The sequence below is a fragment of the Aethina tumida genome, chromosome 5, assembly GCF_024364675.1.
Source record: "Aethina tumida isolate Nest 87 chromosome 5, icAetTumi1.1, whole genome shotgun sequence".
Classification (NCBI taxonomy): domain Eukaryota; kingdom Metazoa; phylum Arthropoda; class Insecta; order Coleoptera; family Nitidulidae; genus Aethina; species Aethina tumida.
In genome coordinates this window covers 28390589-28407639 of record NC_065439.1, presented here as the reverse complement: position 1 = coordinate 28407639, position 17051 = coordinate 28390589, and the positions used below count along the sequence as shown (strand labels likewise).

Below are 17051 nucleotides of genomic sequence, written 5' to 3'. Positions count from 1 at the left end.
TTATTTTTTAGTTATCTGGGTCTAGGTGATTTATGTTATTTATTTCTGTAACTGTGTATATGTTTTACACATCTTGAGTAAACAATATATTAAATATTTTTAATGAAAATACATATAGAGCTCACTCTTTTGGGTTAATTTTATTGGTTTTTTACTACCAGATCTTTAAGAAGTTTTAATCCGATGATAGAGCTTACAACATTTTTTATACACAACTGTATAAAGCTCTGAGATATGTTACAAAGCTTTAAATCTTCAATTGTGGAATAAAAGAATCATGTTAATTCATAGTAAAATATATTTTCCATATCTTGTAAAAATAACACGGTATTTGTTTGTAAACCAACTTGGCCGGTTTCTGAAAAATGTTTCAACAATAACAAAATATCACAAATGAACGATGAAGGCAATGGCAACAGTTATGAGAGCCGCGGTAACTGGCAGAGGAATCTTATTCCTTAAGCCATTTGGGACTTCTCATCTGAACGAAAATATAAAGTTTATTCTTGTTTCAAAGCACCACAATCCAACAGCAACTTCTGAAGTCCTTCTGGAAATCTTCCAGCATCCATTTCTGCGGCATACCGAAGGTACTGAAACACAAAACGATATAAATAAAAAATTGATTAATTGATGAAAATATTTATACCATGTCCAACTCTTTCCTGAGTGCCATTACGGCCTGTTCGCGATCGTTCACAAGCTCCTCGAGATATTGGTAACGGAGTTTCTTACGAGCTCTACATTCTCTAGCACTTTGACGGCTACGTTCTAAAAGACAAGATTTACGAGTTAATTAAAAAATTTGATCTCGTTCGCATTCCAACGCACCTAATTTAGCTTTCATGTCAATTTTCTCGGAAGATTTTCGCCCTGGTTTCCTTCCTCTCTTTCCAGATTCCTTACGATGTACGCCCTCCTGAGAAATTAATTAATAATAACTTGAAATGAATGCCATAAATTCATTTTACCCTTAAATGAAAGTCCCCGTATGCCCCTTGATGTACATGAGAGCCAGATGTGCCTGGTATTGATCGAAAATCCTGTGAACAAAAAAAAAAAATAATTATAATTAATTGTTTCAAGCAATAAAAATTAGTATGTAATAAAATAAAGAAGACTGTATTATTTTATCTTATGTTGCTGTGTCATTAAACCACTCTATTTCCATAAAGTAGTTAAAAAATTCATCGAAAAGCGACAGCACTGTATTGCTAATTAACGAAGGTTGTGAGATTGGCAAATTTACGCAGTTAAGTTAGATTTTTATCACTGTTCGGCGTTGCGTGTTGTACACTTAATTACGTACCATTATACAATATATTGTCCACCTATACATTACAAAATTCTCAATAAATTAATGAGATTAGTTGATTATGAAGCACGTTGAGAGTCAAACAATACTGGGAATCATATCATGGCAATAGAGCGGTAAGAATGTTATTAAGGTAAATTGCACTTTGGTTGCTATATAAATAAATACTGTAAAATGGTTCAGAATTTAAATATAATCTGTCCTTCAATTTTAAAGATTAGTTCTATTAAAAATTGTATCTCAACTTTGAACATACAAATCAATCTGTCACTGAATATTGAACCAATATAATTTTAAAATAAAAAATGTTACAGAATTTAAATATTATGTGTTCTTCAATTTTAAAGATTAGTTTTATTAAAAACTGTATCTCAACTTTGGTCATACAAATCAATCTCTCACTGAATATTGAACCAACATAATTTTAAAATATAAAATGGTGCATTTAAATATTATCTTTCCTTCAATTTTAAAGATTAGTTTTATATATTTATATTAATCTTAATTAATAAGTTCCAATTTGTAATTTTTATATTAGAATTTATTGGGATAATTTCTATTAGGGTTGAACAAAATTTAAATAATTGTTTCTTCTTTAGAAATACATACACATAATTAAAAAAATAAACATTGTATAAATCCAATTTTCAGATTTTTTAAATAAAAATTTATTAAACAATTTTTTTTAAACAACATAAATATTATTATAATATTACAATATAAAATATTCGAATTACAATAAATAATTAATAAATTCTTTTTAGATTTATAATAATTTTTAAATTTATATAAACCACGAAAATATATTGTACATAGAAATGTGAAAAAATAAATATTGCGGGCAAATCTAAAATCTACGCATCACCGAATGTTTGTAAAGAAACAACAACAACAACAACAATAACAGGAACGTTGGTCAATCGGCGCACGTACACAAAACAACAAACCGAACGGCGGCGTAAAAACGAAGAGGCCGGCATTTAAACGGTAAGCCCGTCGTTGCATTGCGGTGCATCTGTTCCGTTGGACTTGGGTCGGGTTCGTGTGCCGGTGGCAAAATCAATGGGGACGATAGAAGAATGAAAAAAAAATCTCACCGATCCTCCGATGGGATGTGCGTAGTTTCGCCAGTGTTCGGAACGCAGCAACGGAATAAGGTTAGAAGACGGCGAGAGATGCACGTAACGCCGCTGACGGTGGCTGTGGCCGCTTTGCTCGCCCGCCTCGCCGCTACAACGTAGTACGGATATTGCGCAGTATGTGCGCTCGACCGATTAGCGGGCCGGTCCCAGGCCCGGTGTTAATTGCAACCTCGATTCACCCTGGAAGGCAGCTCCGCCGGCGTCGATATCTTTTTCAAAATGTTCGAGTGAATAGGACAAAAATGGAAACTGCCGAATGTTCCCGTTACACTCGTTTTCTTAAACTGATATATTATTTAAAATGTTGGTATGACAGACAGTTGGTAGATCTGTTGGTGCATTTTTTGACCAATCGCAGCGTAGTATTTTAAATATTGTATTTTATGCTTTGTAATTTAATAATTCAATTCATAATATGTTTATTTTAATTTACAACATATTGGAAAATTTGAATAAGATTGTTTATATAGTAATATGCTCCATCTTAACTATTGAGTAAATTAGAGGTATTTTGTAGATTAAACAGGCTCCCGGGCCATTATTTTAATGGGCAATATTTTTTAAATAAACAATATCATACAGTCAATTAATTAACAATTTTTACTTTTAATAACTAAATTTAAATAATAAATAGTAAATTCATTTTTTTAATGAATATACTATAATTAATAAAATAATAATAAATTCAATATTAAAAATTTGAATTTTTTTTAATCAAAATTTTTCGTAAATTATTGAAAATCTTAAAAAGACATGAAAATAAATTCAATTAAATTTAATAAAATAATCAAGAACCAGTGGCAACTTTATTTTAGAGTCGTAGAATGATTCGTTGAAACATGAGGAATTAATATTCCTAAAATAATCTAAAATTTGACAGATACTATTTGTAAACAAATTATTTACTCATTTATTATTAAATATAACTTGTGTGTGTCTGATAAAATTGAAGTAATGCTTTTGTTGGTACTAAGAACTAAATAGTGACAATTTACTTGTTGGCATCAGATTTACAAATAAATCTCAAATATTTTTTACACTTTAACCCATGGATTAACTCGGAAATAAATAAATAAAAGACCCTGAATAAAATTTGGGAGTACTAATAATGGCTTCTTATCGAATGGACATTTTAGTTGGACTAATCCATCAAAATATTGGAAGATTACTAAAAATTGAAAAACTACCCCTGACTTTATACTTTTTTATAATCCCTTAGAATTAACTGCATTAATTGCAGTACGATAAGTGGGTCTCCTCTTAGTGTTAAGTAAAAAAGTGGTCCGGGATCGGCCCTCTTTTAGAGAGGGAACAACAGAGCGGCGACGACGATGGACGGCGTGCCTGTGCAGCGAACGGTCTCTACGTGCAAAAGGTGGGCCGATCGACTGTCCTCTCCGTTAACGCTGCCGATGCTTTGTCCCGCTGTTGCTGGGCCGGGGTGCCGCGACTCGCGATGCAACTGCGTAAAAACGCAACGAGAAACCGAACCGCTGCCACGCATACCGATGTCGCTAATTTATTTAGCAGAGTGCAACGAAGAAAATGCTTCAGCGTTAAATGCTTCTTTGTCAATTAGGTTGCACAGATTTACGGAATTGAACTGCATAATTATAATTTTGTCGTGAATTTTATGAGTTATTTATCAGTTATATCATTGTCCCACAATAAACGTTTCATAAATAATTGTAAAATAAAGTATAATTAATTCATTTAATGGAATCAAAAATGAAATATTAAAATTGCTTTTGTTTCTCGATTATTATTCATTTTTAAAATCTTATAACTTTGATTCAGTTATGAATACAATATTTAACTGTGACTTGTTAATTATAGGACATCCTGTCTATTTTGATAAAACTGATATGATACAGGGTGTTTTTATTCACAACTTTTCCGAAAAATTTTAACCACCAGATTTTTAGAGTATACAAGGTGTTTTTTAAATATATATATATATATATATATATATATATATATATATATATATATATATATATATATATATATATATATATACATATATATAAGGCGTACATTGTTACATAAAAAGTCTATTAAAAAAAAAAATAGAATAAATCGACTACTCATGCAACAGTGGGAATGTGGTTAAAATGTTACGAAACACCCTATATAGGAGGTTCAAAAAAACGGTGTGCTAAAATTGGATTCGGCGGACCTAATACAATTTTTTAAAATATATTTCTTACAGTGAGTATGTGACTAAAATGTTTGTGTGAAACACCTTGTATATGTTGACAAATTAAAATAATTTCAAATTAACGTCGCCAATTTAAATGTACATTAAATATGTTTAAAATAAATAGTTACAATGCAAGAAATATGTGTTTACTTCGTGTTTAATAATACAACAATAATTTTAAATTTCCCGCTAACAAAAGTAAACAAATCCGGTGATCATGCGCATGCGCACAACTAAAATTAACCCAAATGTGCCTCTTAAAATAATTTTATTATTCGCCCACAAAATTACCAAAACGAATTTTCGTTCTAACTAAAAACAAGCTACACCCTTAACATCAAATTCCCGTGCGAATAACACACATTACATCTCCGCAACGGAGACGTTTGTGAGGGCATGCTATCTTTTCAGGCTATTTACTAGATTTCGATTATTTTTAGCGTTGACAGTGAACACTCACCGCTTCTGCATGTTCATCGATGACAGTCATTTGGGTAAACTCCAAACTGGACATGTTTGTGCCTGTCAACTGGACAAAACCTGAATTTATTCGCGCACACTCTTCCACAAAACAAATCAACGTGTCTGCTCTTCGTATTTACAAACATATGCAAGGTCATCTGATGTTACGTCACTGATCGTTAAAATTCATCAAGTTGGCCATAAGGCGACATCTATGGAGAAGAAGTGAAAGTAACTAAATATGCATTACCACAAGAAGAAATACTACCATGTATACATTTTTATTTCATCTGAAATAATTATAACAGTTTTTACTTTTTTCATAATTTATGTTTAGTAATTTATTACAAACATCTATATATTTTTTATATTTTCTATATTCTCTATATTGTCTATATTCTTCATACTCTCTATATTCCCTATATTCCCTACATTCTCTATATTCATTCTGCATATTTTATATATTCTGTGTATTTTGTATATGTATATATGTATTCTGTCTAAACATCTAAAACAAAGAATTTGAAACACTATATTTTTTAAAATATACTTTGAACCTTTGGTAATAATATATAAATTCTAATTCATAGTTTTCTCAATAAGCAATCCGAAGTTGACCAATTCTAATATTGAGTCTTCTAAATGTTCATACTCATTTCATCTTCTCTAATATATAATAAAGTTAATGAAATGGCAGTTGAAGAATCATTACTTTTATCAAATTATCTTTGTAATAAAAATTCTCTTCGGAAGTTCAGTTCATTAAATTAGTATCAGACTCAACATTTATAATAGTTATATTGGTGAAGATTTCATACGAAAGATAGTATGTAATATAATGAGGTAAATTTTGTTACATTTTGGACGAGATGTCTATAGTATAATAGAACAATTTATTTTCATTTCATTCTTATGTAGGGCCCTTGTCCCACAGAAATTCCTTGGATTTAGAAATTAATATTAAATGATAAAACTAACAACAATTACTAATGTATATTTTGTATGTTTTTACATACAGTGAACGTTGGAACTATATGTAACAAAACCAAATTTCGCTAAAAGCATCTGCAAGACAGTGTCTCGCTAAGTGTTTCCCTTGATGTGAAATCGCCATAAGTGAATGTCACGCCGCCCCCTTCTAATCTCATTATCGGCGTGCTCTTTCAAGCAACGTCCTTGCAAGGACCAAAAGATCATCGACAGCGGGAGCGGCGATCCTCGGATGTCAACATCCTCCTGTTGGATCTTGGAGCACACTCCCCTCCACGGACCAGACACGCCGTCGTCATAGTAACGACGCGGTGAAAATTCGCGGTCGTCGCCGCCGCCGACACGAGATTCCCGTGTGCTGCGCTCGGACGCTTGTTACGTTGTGCCCGCTCTCCAGTGAAACTCAAGGGTGGATTGGAGTTGCGATGGGATCTTAAACCAACAAGGTATGTGTTACTTATTTATGTATTTGACCGCCTTGCACCAACTAAAAATGTAACTTTATTAACTTATTTAATATATTTTTATATTTATGTTTATTATTTATAGAACAACTATTGTTATACTCAAACTCGAGAATCTGTCCTATTGTCAGCCATCGCCTAATATAATTTTTATTGATTTGTTAATTTATTAATATAATGGACTATAATAATAATATAAATAATCCACTTTTATTAATTTTTATGAAGGTTCAATCCATAATAAAATGTTCTTTCCATAAGCCTTTTAAGCACAAATGTAATTAATGTACTTACATTATCAATCACCCTTCATATATATTCAAATTTATTTAATGGAATTTTAAGTAAACGAGGAATCATATAAGTCATCCCGTTGTACTATAGTTAATTAAACATCCCCTGATCTACTTGAAGGCAATTCATTAGAGGTGGTACAACCAGACAAGCATATAACATGCAGTAAATAGTTAACAGGTTTTGTCGTTCTAATGTGATTATAGTAGCCCAAATTGTTTGTCATAGTATGTGTGACAAGGGTAGTTTTACGACATAAGTGCCCTTATCAAATGACATGGGGGTCGATTAATATCATTATTTGTTATTAAGTAAACACGAAAACGTGACTTCCTTAAATCAATTTCAGTTGGATTTTCGAACTCCATTTTCACGGTTTATAAAATTACACATTGATCTTTTGCTGAATCAATAAATATTTAATCGAACTGGGCGATGATGGTCGTAAAGTGAAATCTGTTTATGTGAAGAATTATTTATAGTTACAAGTGGGAGTTAAATAAGTATATCTAACAGTTTAGATAAAACTTTATTTTCTACAATTTACACTGTTCAATATAGATGCTTTATGTACAATAATTTCTGCTAGACTGCCCTCCATCCCCTTGGATGGGCCTATTTAAAATAGGGAATGTTTACGTTAACCCCATTAAGGGATACTCTTAATAAGTGGGCGAAAACATTCCCATGCCTAAACCACGAAGAGATAAGATAACTAACTATATACAAAACTATATCTAACATAAACACTAATATAAACACTAATACATTTAACTCCTCCCTTCTTAGAGAGGGCCTTAGAAGGAAAGAAAAAAAAAATATTATTATTATCTTATTTAAACATATATACATACATACATATATATATAAATATATATATATATTTTTTTTTTTTTTTTTAAGGGCCGTACATAATAATATTTACAACAATACATACATAATAATACCTATACAATAATATACTAATAATACATAATACATTACAATTATACTGTTATGCGCTGCCTAGAACTCATGTATTGGTCGAAGGAACAGGGAATACAATTCTTGAATTAGAGTAGTACAAATCTACTAGGAATATAATAAATACTGTATTATACTGTAATATTTATGTGTTTGTTTTTTTTTATATATATATATTTTAACTGTTCGATTAACATGAATTTTAGGTAGTCTGGGAAGAGTATTTTTAAATTATTCGGTATATTTGAGATTTGCATTAGAATGGTATCGGTTAGACAGTGGTCTTCTTAGGTTGTTTTTGTTATAATTTGTATTGACTGTTTGTATTTTTTGTGTTAAATTTTTATTTACTACATAGGGTTTGAACTTGTTGGCAAGCTTGTTCCTGTGGTCAGTTTTGTGATAGACTATTGTACCAGGTGTATACTCCAGTGGTTCGTGTCTATTTTTATTAATATTGGTAATGTTCTTTGTTTTATCGGTAATTAATTTTTCTTTGATGTTTTTATATATTTCTTGAGTTAATTCTTTATGTTTGAGAATATAATTATTCATCATTTTTTTGTTAATGTCAATGTCGAAAGGTGAGTTCGTTTTAAGGTGGCCGTTAATTAGATCGCTCGGTTTGTGTTTTGTTGCTGAATGGATGCTGTTATTATAACCTAGTATGGCTAATGGCATTAGGTCTATGATGCTTTGGTCTTTTTCTTTTGTTTTTAATATTCGTAGGTGTTCAATTAGACTAGAGTGTAATCGTTCGATAGGACCATTTGAGGTGTGTGTGTGTGGGGTTGTGAAATGTATTTTAATTTGATGAAGATCCGTAAATTCTTTGAAAACTGTATTTTTAAATTCTGTGCCATTATCGCAGATAATAATTGATGGTGAATTATGATGGCTCATGAAAATAATAAGGGCTTTAATTATATTTATTCCGTTTGGGGAAGTTACCGGGTATGCTTGAGCATATTTTGAAAATGAGTCTACTATCGTCAAAAATTTTTGTGTGTTTGCTGAAAATATATCGATATGTACAATTTCGAATGGGTGAGACGGCGTAGGTGAAACATTGAGGATTTGTTTAGGGGGGTTTCGGTCGTATTTTAATGTTTGACAAATTTGACAGTTGTTTATGTACATTGAAATTGTATTAGTCATATTAGGCCAATAATACCGGTTTCGCAGTTGCATTGTTGTTTCATTGATACCCCGATGGTTTGTTTTACCTTCGTGGTATTTTTGAATAATGTGTGTTTGTTCATGATCATCTTCGACGTCTTGTAAGATTTCGTTACAAATGACTAACTTAAGAGCAGAATTTCTGAAGTTAGATTGTAGTGTACAATTTAATAGATTGAAGTACTCTTTTTGATTTATTAAAATTGCAAAGGTTTTGTTACTGGTCGTAAATTCTTTAAATATTTTTATTATATCTTGCTCAAAATTTATTTTTGTAACTTCGATGGTTGTTCGATTTTTGTTGTCAAATAGTTTTTTCAAGACAGGTTTCTTTGGGTTTTGTAACACTACGTTGATAATAATTTGATCTTTGAACATATTTAAGGGCTTTTCTGAAATTGGGATATTTAAAATAGGATTCTCTAAGCTCGTGTGGACGGTTGCATTATCGTTAATTTCTAAATTGTCTTTTGGTTGAGCATTTTCTAGTGTTTCTAGGATTTCGTCTAGGTCTTCGACATCTGACATTTCGGGGGCATTTGCCAGAATAGATTCTAGTTCTGCCATTGGATCAAGTTCGTTATTGTGCATATTACATTCGGTTATTTTTATTCTGGAGAGTGCATCAGCATTAGTGTTCGATGAACCTTTTTTGTATATAATTTCGTAATTATATTCATCCAATTTAAGACGCCAACGGGTGAGTCGTGAATTAGGATCTTTGACTGAAAATAACCAATGTAATGGTTTATGATCCGAAAAAATTTTAAATTTTTGACCATACAGGTAAGGGCGGAAGTACTTTGTTGCCCAAACTATTGCCAACAATTCGCGCTCAATGGAGCTATAATTACATTCAGCTTCGTTAAGGGTTCTGGACGCATATGCAATGGGTTTATCTTTGCCAGGCTCTCCTTGTGACAGAACGGCGCCTATTGCGAAATTGCTCGCGTCTGTTGTCAAATTGAAGGTTTTTGTGAAATCTGGATATTGAAGGATTGGGTCGTTCATTAACAGTTCTTTACAATTATTAAAACAATTTATGTATTCCGGTGTTAAAGTGATTTTTGCATTTTTCTTTAATAGTTTGGTCATTGGTTTGGTCAAATGTGCGAAGTTGGGAATGAAGCGCCTGTAGTAACCTAAAAGTCCAAGGAAGCTTTTTATTTCTTTACTAGTTTTGGGAATTGGAAATTTTTTTATTGCGATTATTTTGTCTGGATTTGGTTTAATACCTTCTTTTGTAATTATATGCCCTAAGAATGATGTTTCTTTTTTTAAGAATTCGCATTTGTCTAGTTGAATTTGAAAGTGTGCCTTGCGTAGCTTACCGAACACGAGTTCAAGATTGTTAATGTGTTCTTGAAGGGAGTTTGAGAAAACGATAATATCGTCTAGGTACACAAGACAGATTTTTCCAATCAATTCTCTCAGGATATTGTCCATAACTCGTTGGAAAGTCGCCGGGGCGTTCTTTAGACCGAAAGGCATGCGGACGTATTCGTAATGGCCGTTTTCGGCATTAAAAGCCGTTTTTTGTACATCGTCAGGGTGCATTTCGATTTGATGGAAACCGCTGGCTAAATCTAGAGTGGAGAAATAATTACAACGTCCTAGTTTGTCCAGGACATCAGTTATGTTTGGTATTGGATATTTATCGTCTATTGTTTTTTCATTTAATTTGCGATAATCCACAACTATTCGCCATTTTTTCTTTCCGGAAGCGTCTGATTTTTTAGGTACTACCCAAATAGGGGCGGACCAAGGAGAGTGGCTAGGACGGATTATGCCCTGTTCTAACATATTGTTAATTTGATTCTTTACCTCCTCGCGATGTACGAAGGGATATCTGTATGTTTTAGTAAAAACAGGTATTTCGTCTGTAGTACGAATCCTATGTGTAATTTGATTGCTGAAGGTTAGACTATCATCTGGTTTAAAGAAGACGTCTTTATATTTTCTGCATAGTTTGATAATTTCTTTTTTTTCTTCTGAATTTAGATGATCAGTCCTAATAACTTCGGAAATATTTCTTAATTTAGTTTCTTTTGCTGTTATATGAAAATTATACAGCTCGAAATTATTGTCTGCTTTGTAGGCTTTTAGCGGGTAAAGTAAGGAAAAATTAATTTCGTCATCTGATACATTTGAAATTTCTATAAGTGCTTTACCATTTTTAGCTGTCGTTAATATTTCAGGAATTTTGCAATTTTGAATTGTTTGTTTTGGAATTAATATATTACCTTCGGAGATTGTTGTAGGCACTTGTAATGTTATTGTGGTGTTACCGGGAATAAGTTTTTGAATTAATATGTTATTACTAGTCTGTAGATAGAGAATTTTATTATTTGAATTTGGGGTGCTTAGAATGTTATTAGGAATATCTAGTTTTATTTGTAGGATATGCATATTATCTACTCCTATTAGACCGTCAAAAATTTCGTGAAATTTAAATAAATGAAATGTTATCACCTCATTACTATTAAATTCTGGAAATGCCTTTATTTGCATGACCTCGTCGTGTTTGGATGATGCAAATGCTGTTGTAACAATAAATGGTTCTTTGATTATTTTGTGAGGGTAATGTTTATGAGCGATTAAAGGATTAAGAAAAGATTTTGTAGAGCCTGTGTCGATAAGTAATTTTAATTGAGGGTTTTTTATTTGGATGTAAGGAAGTTTTTTTCCGTTGGGATTTGTGTGGAATTCAATTACTTTGTCGGTTTTGAATATTGGTCGTCCCGAAAATTTTCATAATAAGGACTCTCTTCGTTAAATTCGTAAGTAGTCTCGTTTTGATTGGTTTTAGTGTCGACTGGATTATTGTTTTCTAAGTTATAGAGCTCTTCAAACTGAAATTTAGGTGACTGATTTTGACGAGAATTGATTGTTTTGGCTCTAACGTGGGATACACCACTCATTGGTGTAGGGTGTTGGGTTCTGTTTTGTTTAGTTCGAAAATTTACAGGGTTACGGGGAAAGTTTTGTTGTCTGTTGGGGACGCCTTGACCATGCTGGCGATTTTGGGAACCTTGGGAAAAATTTTGATTGAGTGGTCTATTATAATTTCTTTGGTTTTGGGAACCTTGGGAAAAATTTTGATTGGGTGGTCTATTATAATTTGTTTGAACTTGAGAAGCATAGTAATTGAATTTTTCTTCGCTTTTTACGAATTCAAGAGCTTCTAACATATTTCTTGGACTTTTTACCCTTAACATTGAGGCTAATATAGTTGGTTTTACATTTGCTTGGAATACCGTTAGGGCGCTTTGGTTAAAATGTTCTAATTTCATGTGTCGCATTTCTGGATTCGGTTCATTTAGGGTTACATAATTATTAAAAATATTGCATAATTCGTAAATTTTATTGTAATAATCCGAAGCGGTTTCGCTGCGGCTTTGCCGTAACTGGTGAAGATCGTACAACAAACTATGCTCATTTCTAATATCACCAAAGTGTCTAATCAATTCCGTTCTAATTTGTGTAATCGAAGTTGCGTTTGAGTTTTCAATAACTGCGAGGGCTGGGCCTCGTAGTTTATTAGTAATAGAAGCGGTGATGTAGTCGTTTATTAAACTTTCGGGGTCCTTAATATCATAAAATTTGTTAACTACTTTTTCCAGTCTCCCAATAAAAAATCGAAGTTTGGACGAATCACCATCAAAGGTAGGAATGGTATCCATCATGTCTTTAATTGTAATTTGAGCCATTTTGATTTACTTGTTTGTTTTTACTAGTTAATAAATTTAATTTTGAAATTAATATCGAGTTCTAGCAGTTTTTAGTACTCTAATTCTGAATTGCTTCAATTTCAATTCTTTAAAATGTTAATGGGAAAACATGAGTTACTTACATAAAATTTATAATTTTATCCCCGTTGCGTGGACTTCTCCTCGATGGACGTAGTTCAGCGTGTGGGATGGTTTAATTTGTGGTTTCCTTCTGGTTTCTCCGCGATGGACGTAACTAGTTGGGAGTTCCACTTGTTTGATTTCCTGAATCTCTTCTTACTGGTTTCTCCACGATGGACTTAACTCAGTTGGATTCTCGTAGATTCTTCTTGTTGTGTTGCATCTATGTGTTGCTCTGGATTTCCTCGATGGATGGTCCTCGGCTGATTGTGTTTAATTGTAGTATTTGTTCCTTAGATTTTCCTTAATGGATGCTTCTTCGGAATGTGGTTCTTTCACTTCCAAACGATTGAAATCGACGTGATAGTTTCACTGAAGTGAACCGTACGACTGCGCCAGTTAAATAAGTATATCTAACAGTTTAGATAAAACTTTATTTTCTACAATTTACACTGTTCAATATAGATGCTTTATGTACAATAATTTCTGCTAGACTGCCCTCCATCCCCTTGGATGGGCCTATTTAAAATAGGGAATGTTTACGTTAACCCCATTAAGGGATACTCTTAATAAGTGGGCGAAAACATTCCCATGCCTAAACCACGAAGAGATAAGATAACTAACTATATACAAAACTATATCTAACATAAACACTAATATAAACACTAATACATTTAACTTGGGTCAAGTTCTGAAATATACTTGTATATTTTCTTTTATGTATATACTTGCAATGATTTAAAAAAAAAAAAACGATTAAGAAAACATAAACATAAACCACTTTTTATTTTTTGAATGAACCAGGAATTGGGTTCATGAGTTGCATCAGTATCAAATGAGTTTTGCCATTGCATTTAATTTTAGAAAGGTCAACAACATTTCAGAAATAAATGGGAAATGGAATGAAGGGTTGGTTGTGACTGTCTGTGCCGCATTCATGAGTCCAACTACCGTATTGTATCGTCTACTTTTAAATTTGTTTCACATTCATCATTTAATAGTTTAAAAAGTTAGTTATTTTTTCGGAACAAATAATGACTATACAATCAAATCACTGTAATTTATAACGTTCCATTAAATTACTTGCCTTTAAAACACATTTCATTTTTTAAAAATATGTTTAATATTAAGTTTTGGTATTCTATCGTGAATTGAACACTTAATTATAATATAATAGATGTACGAATTAGGGCGATACACAACACAAATGCACTTGAGTTTTGTTTCGATTTATTGATCACTGTCATTTGAAACGGAAGCTGATTCAGATTAAGGAGTACGGATGAGAGTTGATTGAGCAGTGATTAATACGGACTGACCGACTGAGAGAGCGAATCAGGGCGTTCCAGCTATTTAAAGGGGTTCCAGATACTCATACATCTGGCGAGACTTCCCGGAATCCAAAGTTCAAAATATCATAAAAATGTACATCCAAATATTACGGACATTATCCCTAATAAACGATAAAGTACACAATAAAATATAATTCAAGGGATTTCCGTTTAGCAACCCCTCTATGGCCATTATATGTAACATCCGTTAATATAAAGAAAGCGTTGTAAACAGCAGAAAACAATTTCGGAAATAACAATGATGTCAACATATAATTTGAATACCTGCAGGTATAAATAAATAAATAAATAAAATAAAATATAAATCACCATAGAATTGAAAAGTTGTATACAATTTGTAAGTATTGCAGTTAGAGAACAGTAGAAAAATAGGTCGACTTGACGTATCGTTGTCATCTTGTATACCAAAATAATTGTGGCATGAGCGAATTACTTGATTATGCTCAATTAACGGGTAGGTGTACCAATTAGAAGTACCGGGCCAAACGCTCACGCCGCAGTTCGCGATTTCTTATCTCCAGACCCGTCTGGACGTGTGTTAGCCTCACACTCGTGCTTTCACTCAATTCAACCAGTGTGTGGTGAAATTCTCTTTCCAGGCTTCCAGTTTTTGTATCGGATGGCGATTTTGACGTTTACGTAGTACGGAACTTGTAAATGGAGTGTTGAATGAAGTTCTGTAAGTAGCTGTAACAGTGATTATGTTTTTCTGTTTTTTAAATCATATAAAATCAATACTGGGTTTTAATTCTATTAATATCAGTGGGGAAATAAATAAATATTCAATATTGTGTCATCACTTATTAAACATATTTTCAAAATTGACAGTGTCAATTAATCAAATATATAAATTTGAATTTTGGATTTCCTTGGAAAAATTTTCACCCCAATTGAAATATTTTTATTTATAAAAACATGTTTTGTATATAATACCATTTGTGAAGTTTCGTTACTAGTGAGATATACATAAAAATAAATAGTAAATATTAATTTTATGAACAAAGATGTGTAGTATGTTTTTAGTTTACAAATCCTCTTAATATTGAAAGATGTTAACTGCAATTATAAATATTGTATTACTATAAAATACATTTTTTTCATTTTTGAATATTTTGATTTTATTTGATTAACAATTTTAGGAATTAACGTGTATTTGTAGCACTTTTACTCATGAAATTTCTACAGGAAAAGGGCTGCGTGCCCTTTTACAAACAAAATGAATGGCTTACCACCGCTGGGAAGAGAGCAGAATGTTTGTCTACCAATTAGTCCGGCAACAACTCCCGGAGCATCATCAACAGTTGATGACGAGCACCTTTTGGTTCCATTGCCCATCCAACGCAGAAATCGTAAAAAATGGAAAGACTTCACTAAAAAATGGAAAATACCTTTAAAAGATTTTCCATGGCCCATTTTAACCACCAGTATTTTACAGGTGAAATATTATCATAAATATTTTCTTTAAATAACGCAGTATATTTTTGGAGATGGTATTTAATCTACGTATATCTGGATAATATAAATAAAATTGGAATGCAGTGTAAACTTTAACATAAATTATTTAAAATCTGTTATTGTAACTCGTTATTTCGGCTCGTAAAATATGTAAGTTTATTTTGTTTATTCTAGATCCTTTTTCATGTAATTTCAAATGAAGATTTCCGAAAACAGTTACGATTTGAACCGAAAAAACAGACTGAAGTGTGGAGATTTGTCACCTACATGCTGGTTCACGACGACTGGTATCACTTGATATTTAACATACTCATGCAGTGCCTTTTCGCCACCTTTTTGGAAAGAAGACAAGGTCGATTGTCAGTGATGTCCGTGTACGTTGTCGGAGGAATGACTGGGGTGCTTGGAGCGTCCTGCGTCCATCCAGATCTTGTAATTGGAGCTTCCGCTGGAGTATATGCCTTGCTTATGTCCAATTTGGCTGATATTATGTTGGTATGTTGGTCCTTTATTGCCAGATTAGGTATTAATTTTTAATATTATTTCAGAATTTGGAAACTATAAAATATAAATTTATTAGAATTGTTTACATAGTCATAATAGTAGTTTCCGATATCATCTACAATGTGATACATTTTTATTCAAAAGATGAACCTTTGATATCATGGGGAGCACACATTGTCGGAGGCATAACAGGTGTACTGGTGGGACTGATCCTCTTTAAACGTAACAAAGAGGAAGACGAACGGCTTAAGCGACGCAACAGAATATTCTTTTGGTGTGGGGTAATTTTGTATTGTTTCCTGTTTCTCTTTCTAATTCTTCTCTCTATACAAATTAAAAAATGTACCCCAAAAAATACTTATCAAAAATATGTATATTTCTGTTAAAGATGACATGTTACATTATTTCCTTGAAAGACTGACTAGATCAAAATGTTATCTTAAACGAATACAAGAACGAAGTTGATCTCAACTAAAATTCGATAAATGAATTGAATAAACCTATTGTTGCTATTGTAGTACATGACTCGACAATCAGGTAAATTACAACTTTGCCAATCAATTAATGAAAGAGCAAAACGTAATTTAGAAATATTGTGTTCTAAAACCAAATACTATATAGAATTTAGACATAGGTACATTTTTTTATTAACTATATACTTAAATGTCATTGTTTTAATTGTTTTGTTTAGAAATTTTATGCAATTATGTTATTACATTGATGAAACTTACTCAGGAAATTTTGGCCAATAATGTGTAGTAATGTGATGCCAATTATTTCTTTACTTGGGAATAAAAATGTGAAATTTGTAAACTTGTATGTACGTGTATCTATACCCTTTATCCTATCCAGATTCAACAATGAGACTGGGACCAAT

General features: G+C 32.1%; 2 protein-coding genes across 4 annotated transcripts; one reads left to right on the top strand and one right to left on the bottom strand.

Moving 5' to 3' along the window:
* Window positions 1-280: 280 nt before the first annotated feature.
* Window positions 281-5279, bottom strand: LOC109609560 (REPTOR-binding partner). Its single transcript, XM_020026244.2, has 5 exons — window positions 5121-5279; window positions 972-1043; window positions 832-919; window positions 650-771; window positions 281-593 (listed from the first exon to the last, which is right to left on the bottom strand). Exons 1-5 carry the CDS (start codon window positions 5172-5174, stop codon window positions 501-503), a joined length of 429 nt encoding a protein of 142 aa, XP_019881803.1. The 5' UTR covers window positions 5175-5279; the 3' UTR covers window positions 281-500.
* A 922-nt stretch (window positions 5280-6201) lies between these two features.
* Window positions 6202-16977, top strand: LOC109609565 (protein rhomboid). Of its 3 annotated transcripts, XM_020026252.2 has the most exons (5): window positions 14537-14669; window positions 14815-14894; window positions 15401-15650; window positions 15845-16165; window positions 16219-16977. In XM_020026252.2, the coding sequence occupies exons 3-5, from the start codon at window positions 15432-15434 to the stop codon at window positions 16558-16560; spliced, it is 882 nt and encodes a 293-aa protein (XP_019881811.1). In that variant the 5' UTR covers window positions 14537-14669; window positions 14815-14894; window positions 15401-15431; the 3' UTR covers window positions 16561-16977. The 3 variants fall into 3 exon arrangements, with proteins under 3 accessions (XP_019881812.1, XP_019881811.1, XP_019881810.1); XM_020026253.2 differs by lacking the exons at window positions 14537-14669; window positions 14815-14894 and adding an exon at window positions 6202-6558; XM_020026251.2 differs by lacking the exon at window positions 14537-14669 and having other exon boundaries at window positions 14692-14894.
* Window positions 16978-17051: the final 74 nt, after the last annotated feature.

Coding starts and splice junctions, on each gene's coding strand:
- LOC109609560 (XM_020026244.2), bottom strand. CDS start 5,174: ATGTCCAGTTTGGAGTTTACCCAAATGACTGTCATCGATGAACATGCA. Junction 920..971: donor ACGGGGACTTTCATTTAAGG/GTAAAATGAATT, acceptor TTAATTTCTCAG/GAGGGCGTACATCGTAAGGA. Junction 772..831: donor TGACATGAAAGCTAAATTAG/GTGCGTTGGAAT, acceptor CTTGTCTTTTAG/AACGTAGCCGTCAAAGTGCT.
- LOC109609565 (XM_020026253.2), top strand. CDS start 15,432: ATGAATGGCTTACCACCGCTGGGAAGAGAGCAGAATGTTTGTCTACCA. Junction 15,651..15,844: donor TAACCACCAGTATTTTACAG/GTGAAATATTAT, acceptor TGTTTATTCTAG/ATCCTTTTTCATGTAATTTC. Junction 16,166..16,218: donor ATTTGGCTGATATTATGTTG/GTATGTTGGTCC, acceptor ATATTATTTCAG/AATTTGGAAACTATAAAATA.